Source organism: Vitis riparia, chromosome 7, assembly GCF_004353265.1.
Source record: "Vitis riparia cultivar Riparia Gloire de Montpellier isolate 1030 chromosome 7, EGFV_Vit.rip_1.0, whole genome shotgun sequence".
NCBI lineage: Eukaryota > Viridiplantae > Streptophyta > Magnoliopsida > Vitales > Vitaceae > Vitis > Vitis riparia.
The window spans coordinates 11,527,476-11,544,175 of record NC_048437.1 but is presented as its reverse complement, the minus strand read 5'-3'; the positions used below and the strand labels follow the sequence as shown (position 1 = coordinate 11,544,175).

The window sequence follows — 16,700 nt, the reverse complement described above, 5'->3', positions numbered from 1 at the left end:
ACTGAAACTACTAGAAAAACACTATCACATGAACCAAACTGGAAGGGAACTCCAATAGAATCATCCCTTTCTCACATGTTTCCTTCCATTTTTCAGTCCATAACATAGACGAGAATACATGCATCCTTACCAAGCATCCATGATCCTAATAATTTGCAATTTGACATGAGCTAAAACATGTTGCAGAAGATGAGTTTTTGGCAATTCCTGTTTGGTGAGTTTATTAAGCAATGTTATACTTTTTTTCTGGATGCTCATATTGGAGGCCTAAACCTTACAATTATGCAACATCACAAGATATGACAAAATTAGCAGTTACCAAACCAAAAATAAAAATAAAAAATACAACAAAAATGAGTTTGTATCAACATACCGTGTCCAATTGCTTAACAAACCACTGGTTTAGCTCCTTTATACAAGCTGAATCCCCAAGCAAGTATGAATGGAACTCAGAGTACGCCAAGTAGATGGCATCCTCTGCACATATGATAAATGCCAAAAACTCATTAGAGAGTGATGATAATAAACTAGTGGAAAATTAGTTGAAAATTTGTGTTTGACATTCATTTTTTCTGCTGGACATGAATCAATCTCATAACCACCAAACACAAGGTCAACCATAAGTTTTCATAATGTTTGAAACAAAGATATATACAGGACAGCTGGCAAGTTGATGGAGGTGTAAAGTTTCCCGTAACTCAAACTGGCTGGCTTATAATCAAGTAGAAAACCTCCATGTCACCCAATTTATGGGATCAAAACCCACCAAATGCAATCCAATTCAATGAAACTAATGAAGAAACTAAAATCATTTAAATTAAAAATAACAATAGTTCCAGTTGCACGTTGATAGGCTCCAGCAGCCTAAAGCAACAGGAAGCTCTGAGGTTAAGCTAGTTCCTCCTGTTTTAGAAACGTGTCAAACCCCATTAGCTCTGAAAGGATGGAGAAACTGGATCAAATTTTGTTTCTCTACTTGAGAATTAAGGAAAGTACACTAAAAAATTTATACCTGCTTCACAAGATTTAGTCATTTCAAAACATAGCAACCAATTAAACTAGACAAGTTGGGAAAGAAAGATACACAAAAAGGCACAGAAAAGACAGGAATACAATACCATCCCCTGAATGATAATGAGCCAACTCTTGTGCTGTAGAAGCAATTCTTCCAAGAACTGCATTCATCTAAATCACAAGAAACATGTCAAAAGTGCTTCTGAAAGGTCAACAACAAACAAATTGCTTTAAGTATTCTCTGAAAAGAAAAAATTAAGGGCTTGGCCATGGAAGGTTCCTCGGTTATCAAAAAAAAATTTTGAAAAGAAATGCACAGATCAAAATTAATGAAACCTAGATAGTCCACTCTCGCCACACAATGCAAGGCTGATTTTATTGAATAATAGATTTACTTTCCCATGACACGAAAAACATACACAAAGTCAAAATAATGCATGAACCTTACATCCAGATGCTCGAACAGGCCATAACTACAGTCTGGCCAGATGGAGAATCAAATATTAGCAACTCATGGTTTGTTTTAAAATAAGTGACTATGTTTATTGATACAGGAACGTGTATTAAAAAATTTATATAAAGTGCACATAAACCACAAAAGTCAGAAAAAGAAAATGCTAGATACATATAAAAATACAACTTTAAAAAATAAAAACCAATAAATAGAAAAAATAAAAATAAAATAATTTCCATCAGAGCAAAACAAAGATAGAGATATCAAAAAATTACTAAATTCAAAAATACCAAACATATGAAGATCTAATAATCATATCCTAACTGCCCTAAAATTAAATTTCACACAATAAGAAGCTCTCTAATTCCTCTGTTTCTATGAAGCTAGAAACCACTCAATCTTATTCAATTGTCTAGTCACCAATATGTTGATAAAAGTTTCTATAATTTGAGGTGTCTGTGCCACAGCAAACAGGAAAGCCATGCAAGGATAGTGGCAACAAAAAAAAAGTAGTACCTTAGTCAAATCATCAATGTTTTCACAAGGTCAATTTTACACAAAATTTTTCTCCTCCTTGATGGTCCTAAATCCACAACTTGAAGGGTATTTGATCAAATCAACTTAATAACTTAATATGACTTAATGACTTAATTTAAGTTATTAAGCATATTAAGTATGTTTGGTAAAATAACTTAATATTATAATTTAAAGTTAAAAATAACTTTGATAAATGAACTTAATGGCTTAATGTGACTTAATGACTTAAGCATAATTTAACTTAAAGTCAACTTAAGCCATTAAATCATAAGTCCTCAATCTTACCAAAAGCCCTCTTAGTCTCATCCAAGAGACTAGGAAGGTTATAATAGTCTCAGCCAAAAGACCAGGGAGGTTAAAAGAATGGGGACAGGGACAAAATTTTACTGGAAAAAATTCCTAACATTTGTTAGTTTCTCAACAAGCACAAAACATCCAAGCCTGGATTGACAACTGATTGGTGACCAAATATGTGCTCTTAAAAGGGATAAATAATATGTTTTAGGCGTGAAAAGAGGCAAAATCACTAGCATTAGCTTAAATTTATGTCACTATCCTATTTTGTGAAACTAATGTACTATCTTGAGTCAAAGGCAGGAATAGAAGCGAAAGGATGTAATCCGAGCACACTCAACAGCCAGGATTGAAGGAGGGCTCAAACATACTCAAAGGGGAGATCTGAGGCTTGTGAAAGAAGAAAAGAACCAAAGGCATGGAATCCAAGCTACAATCAAGAGCAACGGCAAAAGAAGACTAAGGAAAGGGAAAAGATGACAATCAACCTTTGAAAGACAAGTTTTGGAGTCAAAACCTAAGCAAAAAGGGAAGAAGGAAGTTGAAGAGGCAAACCAGTGGTCCAATTTGAAATTTTCAAATTGGAAAACAACATTTTGAATCGGAGGAAGAAAAATGGGGAAAACCAGTAGGTGAATTTGAAATTTTTCAAGTCACAAGTGGCATTTCAAATTCAGCAATTCAGGATTTCAAATTCAACATTCTAATTCGAAATCAACCTTTCCAATTTTTTCAAATCAGCAATCATCAGTTTCAAATTAACCTGAGAGATTTAGAACTCGAACAATTTTTCGTATTTTCAAATTTTTTTTATCGTGTTCTTTTTATAAGAAGTGGCTAATTAGGAGGTGTCACATGTTATTCATAGGGTTTTGCATTATTTGTAGAGTTTTATATTTATAGAAGATATGATGGAAGATAGCAAAACAAAGAGAGGAAGAAGATAAGTTTGTGGTTTGTTTTCATTCTTGGTTTACTTTTTATTTATTATCAATATATTTGCCAAAAAATTTCTTATGGAACGTGTGTGTGAGACAACCAAACCATAAGAAGCTAAGGTAAAAAATCTGGAATTGAAGCATAAAAGTGTAGCAACAACATGAGGAACAATGGAATTGGCAAAACTAAAAAGATCTAGCTGGGTTTTATGTTAGATCCAATAAGAAAGATACTTTCTATGTAGTTTGGGGGAGGATATGGTAGCCATTTATTTGGGCACTAGTGATGCTTGGAAACCATTAATCACTAGTTAATTCTATTTAACTTATCATTATCTACACTAAAGCAAAATCCACAAGATAAGTGAAACCTTAATGATTCAACTCAAAACCCTAATTTGAATCATTATCTTGATGGTATTTGGGGACCGGAGTTAGAAGGAATTATTAGGTTTCGAATGCAAAAATGTGTTATAGAACTCAATTTGATCATGGATGACCTTAGTCCTCAAACCCTAAGATCACTAAAAGGAACCCATGTTCTCTCTAATTTTAATTCCAAAATTGGATAGTCAATATTCTAGACCTTTAGATATATGACTTTTCCCCAGTTAATTTTTGTACATTGCTTTTAAAATTGAATCTATAAAATTCAAGTCGTTAATATTAGGTTTTAGTTCAAAAACTCATTCTTGAACATACACCACTAGCAACTCTTTAGTCGATACCAGAGGATGATAATCCGGATACTACAAGTTGCAGTTATCCACTCTATGGTTTTTCTATGCTGGGATAGCTATGTACTTAGGAAAATTTAAATTACTAAACAGAGAACAATAACCAGTCTAAACCAAGAAAACATCCAAGCCTGTACTGACAGCCCTAGCAGAACTGGCAGAGGCAGCACCCTATAGCCACACACAAAATCAATCCCAACCCAGACCCCAGAAAATCAACCCAAAAATATGATACAATGTGTTTCTATTAAATACTGGTACTACTCTTTCATTATTGAATTGGCTCCCTATGTCATCTAATACTCCACAAGAACCTCTCAAAAATGTATTCTGACAGGCTCCTAAGTGAAGATCCCAAGATCCTACAGCACGGATGAGGGAAGGGATTACATCACATCCCATTACCATCTATGGCAATGTCCACACGCCACAAGAATCAATTACTATAATGTCAGGATCAATCAAATATCTACCCTCAATGTATACTGTGTACCTGTAAATTCCTTGCTGAAAGGCTATCATCTATCATAGTAAGTTGTCCATTGACAGTAGATGTTGCAGCAACTCGTGCTCTCCTTCCCTGGATCAAAGCTGAAGCCTGACCAGTGAGCATATCAAATTGAGACTGCAGATGCCTAAGCTGTCGCTGCAACTCCAAAGCTTCAGCTTTATAAGCTTGAGTTGCATCCCTTAAGATGAAAGGAATATATCAGTATGGGAACCAGAATATGGTAACACAGAAATCATCACTTGCTAAAATAGTACAACTACAAACATATACTAGGAAAATTTTATTGAACATCATCTTTTTAATGCATTCCATATCAAATTTATGGGACTAATACATACACACACGCGCACGCGCATATATATATATATAAATTGGGACTAGCATGTTTGAGCAGTTCCAAAATATTCTACCCATAACAAGCATCATAAAATGTTTGATATATCCATAAAACAAAGTAGAAACTTGACCAAAGCTAGATAAAACTGGTAATAAATTTTTATAGCCAATAAAAATATGTTCAATTTGCCAAAACAGGGGGAACTCTAGCATACAGGAGTCTCACAAATGACCACCCAATCAGAGTTTAAAAAACAAAAAACAAAAACAAAACCAAAAAACAAAAAATAAAAATTCAGCATCCAACACACCAGAAAATGGTTCTTTCAAAAACATTGTCATCTTCAAAAATGAGAACAATTAACATTTGGCCATTTCAACTGTTATAGTGTTTACATCTTTGAAAACATGGTAACAGTAGTTTAAAGCTCTCAGAATAAACTCAAGGAATATTTCAAGAATGGTATACATGCATACATACATATATGTGTGTGTGTGTGTGTGTGTGTGAAGGCATGTCACTGCTCATGTTTTTAGTGTTATTTCCATTTTCTCTGTTTCCAGAAACAGTAAACATTCTCATTGCCATTGCCAAACAACCTCTGAAATTCGAAGGGAGTACCTAATCATGCATCCTGAACCAAAGAGGCAACTTTTTGAATATTGAATTATGTTTTTATTATAAAAAATAAAAAATAAATAAAAAAAAGTCTCTTTAGTTTCCATCTATCGTTATGTGGTTTAGCCTTTTAGGTTTGAGTTGATCTCAATTGTGTGGCACTGATTAAAATATCCTTATTATTACCCAAATGTAATACCAGACATAGATTAGTGCTGTTGCTATAACCTAGTCACCAAAGATCTGCAGTCTGAAATTCAAGGCCTTTCTTCAACAATGCAGTTAAATCCACCTGACCTGACTTCACTTGTCATGTCAGCTAATCATATTTCCAATCAATTACTAGTATGACTGGAGTAACACAGGCAGAAATAGGCAACATACTTTATCACTAACAATGTTCACATAGCAACACTGAAGGTTACACCTTCACATCAAAATCAGAATCACTGAAATAAGGAGGAAGCCTTTCTTTCGGGTGTCACAAAAAAAGATAAACTCAAGAGTAGTGTGACAATCAAGGAGTTCATTAAGCAATGCCAAAGATATCAGCACCACAAGTCAGAATATATCTCCCATTAAGTTGCTAGAACCATTGCCAATATCCACACAAGTTTTGTCTGAAATATGCATGGATTGCATTAGTGGGTTTCTGGCAACTAGAAGAAAGACAACCTCTATGTTGGGGCAAATAAGCTATCAAGTAAGCACACATTATCCAAATTCTTAAAACATATATGACTAAAAGTGTACCACAAAGTGTTCTTATCAAGTTTTTATATTTCCATGAATCCATGGCAAGCTGCAATCAATTGTTTATGATTGTAATCCACATTTGAAAATGCTTGTTGCAAGCATTGTTTCAATTGATTTTATTTTATTTTTTTTAATAAGCAAAGATCAAATATATTAACAATGTCTAACAAAAGGATGCACCAAAGCATACACAGTCTATACAAGGTACCAAAAGGCCAAACACAGTAAAGGGATACACAAAAAACCTAGCCTTACTTAAAGCTTAACCAATTCATAAGTTCTATGACAAAAAAAAAAAAAAAAATCTCCTATATACTCTAACCTACTCTAAAAAAATGATACATAAATGATTGTTTGATTACTTTACCTACTTTTTTCAGTATTATCAAATGATCTCCTACTTCTCTCCTTCCATATGGATCAAAATAAGTACAAAAGTGTTGCTCTCCAAGCTTTCTTCCGCTTCTTTTTTTTTAATCAAAACAAAGATATATTAAATATTGATAAATAGATCAAGAAAGATGAGAGATCCTACCCCCAAAATACAAGATCTTATCATAATATGACTTAAACTCCTCCACTATAAATGCAAACCAATACAAAAGCTTTCTTCCTCTTCTTTCCAACAAAGGATCCACATCAACTCAAAAGGACATCTCTTACAAAGGAGTGCATCACCCACTCTATTCCAAATAGAGTAGAAACTAGTCACCACAACATAACTATTCTCGAGCAATGTAGAAGGACAGGATCAACTATTTCTTCTTCTCCTTTGCGCAAATAGCATCATTCAACATCTTCCAACCCCCCATTTTAAGTTGATCAAACGTCAATACCTCTCCCCATGTAGCTTCCCAAGCAACAAAATTGACCATCATAGGAACCCAAGGACTCTAACCTACATTCTTCCATTAGAGAAAGAGAAATAAAAAATTTAATTCACAATTTATCACACTTCAAGTTCAACCAAACTCTTTTATTCTTTACATCCCTACAAATCAACTGCACTTGCAATGTCCTAAAAAAGGTCTCCACTTTGTCTAGCTCCTTGTCATGAATCTACCTTATGAACTTGAAGTTCCAACAACCCCGATCCCTTACCTACTCTCGCACCTCCACCCATACGCCTTTGGCAGCGGTTATTAAGAACAACGCAAGAAAAGTCTCTCCCAAGGATAAGTCACCACAACATCTATCCTTCCAAATTTTCACCCTCTATCTGTTTTTAACCCTAAAATGGTTTTAGTATCAAAGGCCTCTCGCCCACTTATGATTATCTTCAACACACTCACCCCATACCCTTTGCTCACTCCTCCAAGGCACCATCTCTCCTCTTTTTCCTCATACTTCTCTATAATCACTCACTTCCAAAGAGATTCACTATAAATAGTGAACTCCAAAACCATTTGCTGAGAAGAGCCTTATTAAAAATGGGCCAACTTCTAAATTTTGATACCCAAGCCCTAACTCATCTTATACATGCACACTTTGGACTAATTCACCAAATCCAACTTTTTCTAAAGTGCCCCTCCCCATTGAGGGAAAATCTTTTAAATCTTTTCCAGCCTTAAACTTCCCTTTATCGATATGAAAAATAATGACATAAAGTATATTCATAAGCTAAATAGAGTATTTTTTTATCAGAGTTAGTCTTCCTCTTTTTGCTATGTCCTATCTCTTCCATATAGCAAGTTGTTTCTGACATCCTTCCTCCATCCTATCCAAACTCATGATCTCAAAGGAACTCCTCGAGGAAAGCCCAAATAACTGGCGACAAGGGTACCTATTCTACAAGCCAATACCCTAACTAGGTCCTCCACATTAGCAATACACCCAACTGCTACATCCAAACTCTTGATGATCAACATGCTTTTTTCCACATCAATTTTTAACCCTGCAACTACTCAAACCATGTGAATGCCCAATTCAAGTACTCCATAAGCTCCTTACTGTTGATTTTAATTTTCTGTACTCATAAAAAACCCAAAATCGAATGGAGGTGATCAATCACATAATGAAGAAATGTCTATAATGCCTCACAAGTACCAAACCCAAAAAACGGGTGTGATAGATATCATAAGGGAAGGGACTGAGTGTTTCACTCATTGTATGAACAATAAAGCGAGTATTAATAACACATGAAAAGGGAGTTTGATCAACATCAAGAGGATAAAGAGTTTGAGGTAGATGTTTGGTCCACTTATCACAACAATTATCCATCACATTTTTCAGATCATTCATATTAATTCAAAGATTAATACCATTTATATACAAGGTTGATGTGCCACAAAGGTTTCTCATCCACCCAGATTTTCATGCATCTTTCCTCAAGAAAAATATTGCCCTTCCACCAATATCTAATAAAGGCATTCTCTTACTCCAACTCCTAAAGCCATCATAGAATATGTATGAGGAAATATTCCCAAGTGATATTCTTTGATTGGAAAAGCTCTTACTTTGTAGGAGCAAATTTAGAAGAATCTAACAGTAGACCTTGAAGATGAGGGAAATTTTTTAGGCAATCACCAAGGAGCTAGCATGATTGTGCGGGCAAGCCTTAGAGTCCAAGTGTATATCACACCATACAAGTTCAAAAGGCAACAAAAAGACATTAGAGAACTCCATGGGTATTCATTCAAGTGGCTTTGGTAGTTTAGGAAAACTAATTAATTAAATGGGAATCCAGAAATATATTAAAGAAGTAACATTAACTAACACCCTATCATAAAATTTTTGATCCAATTGAATAGCAAGGATATACAGGTGAAGGAGGTATTAGGCCTTGTACCAAAATCAAGTGCATGGGGGGGCGCAAGGACCTTAACACTAGATAACATCTTCATGATGAGAAGAGATTGTATAAAACATTGTGTTTATTAGCCTATATGAGGATCAACAAAACGAATGAATCCTCCAAATAATTAATTGATAGTGGAAGAAGGTAAATAGATAATTTTAATCATATTTAAACTCTTGTCAATTTTCTTCACACTATTGAACACATCCTTCTTGTATCAATCATCCTCTTGTTTAAATACAATCAAATAGGTCCACATAGGGGGGTGTTTGCGTTGCCTCTCCCTTATGTGAATGTGTTTATAGCTGTAAAGAAAAAGGGAAAAAAAAAGCCCCAAAGCTTTTGTAACTCCATTATGCATTTTATGGCAAATTGGCAATATAAATGTACTAAGATTTTCCAAACGTATCTCACAAAGAATTTCTATGGCAAAACATCTTCAATGTCAACAAGCATGATATCATATAAATTCTTCAATCAGTTGTAGATAGCAAAAATATAATAACGGAACAAAAAAGACTAAAAACCAAAGAATAAAGAACATATATGTAACATAAAATCAATTACTAGATATCATTCTCTACATATATATCTCCATTTTTCTAATTAGAGGTTACCTTATATCTTTTAACCCTTCTTCAGCCCCAAAAACTGCTTCTTGGTTGTCTCTTCTGGTTGAAAAGGCTGAAATGCTATCATAAGCAAAATCCAAGTCCTCCCCCTGTGAAGACATGTCATTCAATCAATGAGCATACATAAGCATACGTGTGTGGGTCAAAAAATGCAGCAAAGAACAGTACAAGATGCAATATTATCAAATATGTCTTGTACAACACAAAACACCTGTTGGCCCGAAGAAAGAGTGATCCATGCAAAACTCTCTTTTTCATACAGGTTATATTTGTATCAATAGAAATAGGTCATGGAAAGTTTTTCCATAAAAGATAAGATATTCTCCTTTATTACAATGGATATTTTAGCATGAAAATTGGAAAATTTTCGCCATGTTTCTTCATTTAGTTTTGAGAGGAAAAAAATAACAGAGCTTGAAATTTAATCATTCTTCCTGCAAACATTTTCCATCAAAAACAAATAAATCCTAAAGGAAAGAATAATCTGAATCAAGTAATAAATGGAAAATATGGGGAAGGAGGAGTGCGAAGGTCTTGTGAAGTGAGAGATAGATATGGGGTTGGGTTATGGGAAGTTATCAAAAAGGATTTGGCCACCTTTTATAGCAAAAAGTTCTTTTTTTTTTTGGGGGGAAATAGAAGGAAGGTGAAGTTTTAGAAGGATAGGTGATGTGGGAATAAGTTTTCCTACGCATCTTTCCCTTCTTTGTATGCCCTAGTCATATCAAAGGATGCTTGGGTGACACATTTACAGGACCAAACAGGAGAGAGCGGTCATTGAAACCCTTGTTCTAGACACTTGAATGATTGGGAGTTGGACAATGTAGAGGTTTTCCTTTCAAAGTTACAAGGAACATCAGTGAATAGTAAGTAGGAGGACAAGGTGGTGCAGATGGATTCAAGGAAGGATAAATTTCCTGTTAAGTCTTTATGGTGCTACTTCAAAACTAGGGTTTCGATTCCCTATCCAATGAGTGAAATTTGGAATCCATAGGTACCTTCCAAAGTCAATTTCTTCATGTGAGAAGCTAGTTGGGGAAAGATATTGACCATAGATCAGCTTCAAAGAAGAGGGGTTATTGGCTAACAAATGTTATCTTTGTAAAGTTGAGGAAACCAATGATCATATCCTCTATCATGGCACCAAGACAAGGATTCCATAGCAATTGCTTTTTGCTCTATTTAGTGTTTATTGGGTACAACCTTCATCAATCAGAGAGACTCTTTTAAGGTGGCATGGATCCATTGTGGGCAAAAGATGTAAGAAGGTTTGGAATGCAACTCCCTTGTGTATTTTTTGGACAATATGGAAAGAAAGGAACTGAAGGTCTTTTGATACTGAAGAGCAGTCAGATCATGCTTTGAAAAAAAAAAATTCAGTGATCTGTTCCTATGGGTGAAGTTGTACATAGATATTACTATGCATTTAATCGATTTTGTTGATTAGTTGGACTCTCGCTAAGGGAAGGGAGTTGTTTTTTGTGTCCTTTCTTTTTGGATGTGCCTTTTGGTGCTTGTTGTATAGATCCTATGTCCTTTGGAGCGTTATTTTTTTTGGTGCCTATTTATAAAATTTTATCATTGCCTATCAAAAAAAAAAAATTATCCTTGAGTGTGAAAAATCCCCATAAGCTCACTGAAGAAAAAATAAAATAAAAAATAAAAATCATTTATAAACATCCATAAGAAATTGTAGAGAAAAATGAAAGCATTCGCATGTGACAAACAGACTATTCTATTACACTAGATGCATAACAAAAATTACCTCCAATAGCTTCCCTTCTTCTAGAAATTGCTCATACCTGAATAGGAAATACAAGATAATTACTTATTAGGAATGTGCACCAGTTAACTAAGTCTTCATTGAAAAAATACACAAGAACCACAGATACAAACAATTCAAATGAAAGGGTAACACTAGGTTTGGTTCCTAATGAAGTAAAGGAAAATAATAAAAAAATTTCCCTGTTTCTTTTCATTTCCTCAGTTTTGGTTCCCAAAAAAATGTAGGAAATAACAGAGATATCTGTTATCACTTGCCCACTTCTCTGTGTAACCAAACAAACGGGGAAAGGAGTACAAATCTGAATCCACTCTAAAATTCATACACAGTAACTTAAGGCAGGAATATGGATGTTCAAAACAAATCCTAACCCTCAGTTCAGTTGTTCCTCAGACAAAGCATGAAAATAATTAAAAAAAAATTGTATGATTTTAATTTCACCTCCTCAGTTTTCTGGGTATTAAATAGAAGGCGAAAGAATGAAAATAAATAAACATACAAGGACAGCAGGTATAAAACCATAACCTTGGCTTCTTTACAAAAAAAAATGCAGGAAAATAACAAAAACTTCTATTGTTTTCTTTTGTGACATTCCACATAAATTCTAAGCCTCGGGATATAAACACCCATTCAGTCCAAAATTCATGTTAGGCAAAATCTGAGGATTGCAGGTAGGACATTTCAAATAAGCCCCAATATCAGTTCAGTTTTCTCGGAAAAATAACAAGAAGGTCCATAATCTCCCTTTTATTTCTTAAGTTTTTGCATAAACCAAAAAAAAAAACCCTAACCCTCAATTTGGTTCCTAGGAAAATATTGGTAACAAAACCTTTTGCCATCTTTCTTTTTATCTCAGTTTGGCTCCTAAGAAAATGGGGAAGATATAGATAGTTTATTGTTAGGAATAGAAATACAAAGTCCCTACAATTAATATAAATAAATAAACAAACAAGAACTACGGCTCCATGTATGGACAATTCAAAAACACCCTAACCCTCAGATTGATTTTCACAGGAAATGCAGGGGACAAAAACACCAAAGTTTCTGTAATTTCCATTTCATTGCCCAAGTATTCTGATTAACCATTCATAGAGAGAACAAAACTGAAGAGAGAGAGCAAAGACATAACTGAGAAACGTGGGAAAATAAAAGAATTATTTATTATTAAGAATACAACTACTATTCATGCTAAATTTCATATGAATACATAAGCAATAACTGCAGGTGCCAGAATTTAAGGCAAACCCTAACCCTCAGCTTCTGAGAAAAATGCAGGAAAAATATCAAAGAAAAAATACCAATTCACCCTAAATTCCACATATTGAAGAGAGAGAAAGAGAAACAGTGGCTATAAAATTCAAATGAAGCCTAACCCCCAATTTTGATTTCGTTTTTCTAAATTTTTTCTAGTTTACAGGTATTTCCAATATGGCCAAACCCTCATTATGGTGAAATCAACCAAAAAAAATCTCCATAATTTGCATTTGTTTTCCAGAATTTTTTCTGGTTAACAGGAATTCAAATAAATCCAAACCCTGACTTTACTGAACCCGAAAACAACATTTTTTTCTGGTTCACAAGTTCTCAAATAAATCTAAAAAGTTTTTTTTTTTATAGGTAAAAGTGAGAATATATTAAAAGCCCAAAGAGCACATCAGTGTACACACAAAGTAGACAAAGTGCACCACGGCAGAAGAACAAAAAGAACGAGGAAAAACAACCAAACCCAACACCCCATAGAAACAATTTTCTCCCATCGTTCTCAATCACCCTGCAAACCACCCACTGCACAACACGCCTTGTCTTCAGTCCCTCTCCTTGTGTCCACCTTCCTCAGCAGGGACATGATCTCATTTTCGAAACCCACCACTGGCATTCGCAAAAAGCTACTGAACCTAGTCAGCTTATCAAAAAGATTCTCCGAAGGAAGCACCTCCCCCATGGAGCAGCTGCTTGACTTTATCTTGGAAGTGTCTGACTCCCCAAAACTGGCAACGATGTCTTTGCACAAAGAAATTGCCTCAAAGTTCTGTGGAAACTCCAGCAAAGAACCATCCTTCAACATCATCTTAAGCAGACGACTTCCTTCTCCCAAAGGCCCACCAGGAAGTCCCTCTTTCAACCGCGCAATCTTATCCCATCCACGACCTTCAACCACGAGCTGGTTCCCTAACTCCATCATCTAACGGCCTAGCCTTTGGAACCAAAGATGAAGAAAAAGGAGACAGCTGAAAACTACCATTTTCGTTTTGTTTCTGATTTATTTTTCTGGTTTGCAGGTATTCAAATAACCCAAATCCTCATTTTGGTTATATAAACAAAAAATCTAAGTAATTTTCATTTGATTCTGGGACCTTTTTCAAGGTATGTAAACTTTCACTTTGCTGAAAATAACAAAAACCCCCATAATGTTCATTTCGTTTCTGCATTTTTTTTTTCTGGCTTACCGGTATTCAAAAACAAACTCAAATCCTCACATTACTCAAAACAACCAAAGAAAAAAAATTCTCAGTAATTTTCATTTGATTTCCACAATTTTTTTCCGGGTCACAGCTATTCAAATGAACTCTAACCCTCGCTTTGGCGGACGAAAACAACAAAAATAGACCTAATTTTCATTTCGCCTCGGAAACTTTTTCTTGTAAGCTAAACAAACAGATTGTGAAAGGAGTTGAAGAGACGTAACTGAGAAACCTCGGAGAGGGAGAGAACATTGGAGGAGCGAAGGCTGGAGCAGATCCAATCGAGAATGGGTCGAGCATCTTCGTACTGGAAAGGCCATTCGAAGCTGTCTGGGTCGAGAGCTTCAGCTCCTTCGTAGCCCAATTCTCCCAACAGCGCGCAGAGCCTGGCGCCACTCATCGTCGGCGTATGGGCTCAGATCTGGAAGGCTTGCATTTCAAAATTGAGGAGATCTGACGAGTGGAAGCCGGAGTGGGTGGTTTGGCGCCGGCCTCCTTTGAGTTGAGATGCCGCCTAGAGCTTCGTCGTTTTCGATTTTTTTTTTTTTTAAATTACGGGGAACTTTTTTTTTTTAAAACAAAATATAAAATTTGTTTCCGCGTGAATTTGAAACGAGCTTTTTTATTTTAACAAAAAATACTCTCCCCGTGCTTCTCTCTATACTCTTAGTATAAGATGCACGTGTATACGTAATTCTAGAATATTAATAACAAATTGTATTAGTTGTTTGATGTTATTTTCACTTATTTTATATATAATTATTTTAAAAAATAATTATTAAAAATAAAATACTAAACATAAAAATTATTTTAAAAACGGACTAAAAATATTTTAGGTTTTCAAACAAACTTTTATTGTACAAAAAAATTAGAGAACGGTTTTTAAAAACAATTATCACCTTTAAAAATAATTTTTTTATTTTTAAAGTAAAAAACAATTTTTAAATATCCATAATACTGTGTGGCTATTATTTTTTGTTTTCGATTTTTAAAAAATAATAGAAAAACATACACTATTATTTATTTTTCACATAAAATCATTATTTTTCGATTTTTTTGGCTAGGCAAATTAATTCAAAATTAAAATAGACTTCATGTGTTTGATTAGTTAACAAGTCCATTGATTTTTAAAAATAATTTAAAACTTAAATAATAAACTTATTAATACTATAAATTTATGAACAAAAATTGGTTCAAAACAACTCTATTGTTTCTTTTCTACATAAAATTATTATTTCTTAAATTTTTTTCACTAGCTAAATGAACTCTAAATTAAATAAGACTTAACGTGTTACATTCATTATCAAGTTTAATAATTTTTAAAAATAACTTAAAACTCAAATAATAAATTTATTAATATTATAAATTTATGGATAAAATTTGGTTTATAATGAGTTTTTAAAAAAATAAATAAATAACTTTTTATTTATTATAATATTACTGTTTATGATTTTATTATAATATTACTATTTATATTTTACTTAAAACTGATTTATTTTTAAATTTTTTTATAATTACAAAATTGTTTTCATTTTCAATAAGACTTTAGTTAAATTTAACTAATTGATATTATATAAATCGAATTTAAAATGTTTTTACAAATTAGAAGAAAAAAAAACAATTTATCTAAACAAGTCTTTCTATTTTTTATTTTTAAAATCCTTTTATAAAATCAACTTGTCAAATATTCTTATTTTTATAAAACATAAAAAAAAAATGAAGATAATTTATTCTCTTCTGACATTAAAAAAGAAAAATCATCTCCTTTAGCATACTTCAAAAATCAAAGTTTCAACTGTCAACACTTTGTGGTTCATTTCAAAAAATTTTCAAGCATGCAAGTCTCAAGTCTGACTTAAATCCGATTTCCTCGTCTATAAATAGAGAAGTTACCGTCATTACAAGGCAATGTTAGAAGAGAATAAATTATCTTCCTCTTCCTATTCTTCTTCACGTGGCTTTTGAAAGTCATATTGGTAAACAAATAACCCTATTTGACACTATTCATTACTATTTGAATAGGTTTTTTTCCTTTGCGTTTCATACGCATTCTTCACAATTTCTTCATATTTTTCACAATTTTTTATTTATTTTTTACTAGATAAAATACAGAGAGACAATTGTACAAATATACAGTTGTACAAAAGATTCTTGAAATCTTTTATCTAGATTGACTCATAGGTCTTCTGTAAAGGATTAACTTAGGGTTTACATATGAATCATCTGATAAAGTTGTATCTTCAATTTCTTCATTTTCTTGATGATCATCAAACTATTTGAGGGTTTAAATGAGTCCTTGATGATATTGCTTTAAATCAGTAGCAATGGTTAATGAAGCTTGACATTTGCTTTTCAAAGTTAGGAATTCTTCTTTAGTCAACCCTTGAGAAGAGCTTGTTGAATCATTTGAATTTGATGATCCTAGTCTTGAAATTATTCGCAAAATCTTTTGTTGACATACAAAATCATGATTAAATTTGTCCCACCATTTGATGTTGAATTTTTTAGAAAGAAACAATGGAAAAGGATGAGGTTGCTCTTGTTTCTTGATAATATTCCATGTGAGAATCCATGAAATTCTTAATCTCTAGAACAGAACGTCAGGAGTCTCAGTTGAGTGATGGACTGAAATGAGGTCTTTTTTCTTGTAAAAGTTGAATTTTTCTTGAACTTCAAGAGGAAATATTGAGTCTAGTAAACCAAAGAAAGTCCACCGTTTTTTAAACCAAGCAAAAAATTTGGTATTACAATTCCTTGCAAATTGGATGAACCAAGAATTCTAGTAACTTTGCAAATAAAACATATTGTACCAAGCATCCATATAATCTAT

The 16,700-nt window shown here is 33.5% G+C and overlaps 1 protein-coding gene across 2 annotated transcripts in view; it reads right to left on the bottom strand.

Moving 5' to 3' along the window:
- LOC117918829 (AUGMIN subunit 3-like) overlaps window positions 1-14,416 on the bottom strand; it is a 30,837-nt gene extending 16,421 nt beyond the window's left edge. For both annotated transcript variants that reach the window (XM_034835751.1, XM_034835752.1), the window contains exons 1-6: window positions 14,095-14,416; window positions 11,391-11,427; window positions 9,611-9,714; window positions 4,468-4,663; window positions 1,119-1,185; window positions 374-477 (exon numbers count right to left, since the gene is read on the bottom strand). In XM_034835751.1, coding sequence (XP_034691642.1) covers window positions 374-477; window positions 1,119-1,185; window positions 4,468-4,663; window positions 9,611-9,714; window positions 11,391-11,427; window positions 14,095-14,270 — 684 coding nt within the window. In that variant the 5' untranslated portion in view covers window positions 14,271-14,416. The remainder of the gene's footprint in view (window positions 1-373; window positions 478-1,118; window positions 1,186-4,467; window positions 4,664-9,610; window positions 9,715-11,390; window positions 11,428-14,094) is intronic.
- Window positions 14,417-16,700: the final 2,284 nt, after the last annotated feature.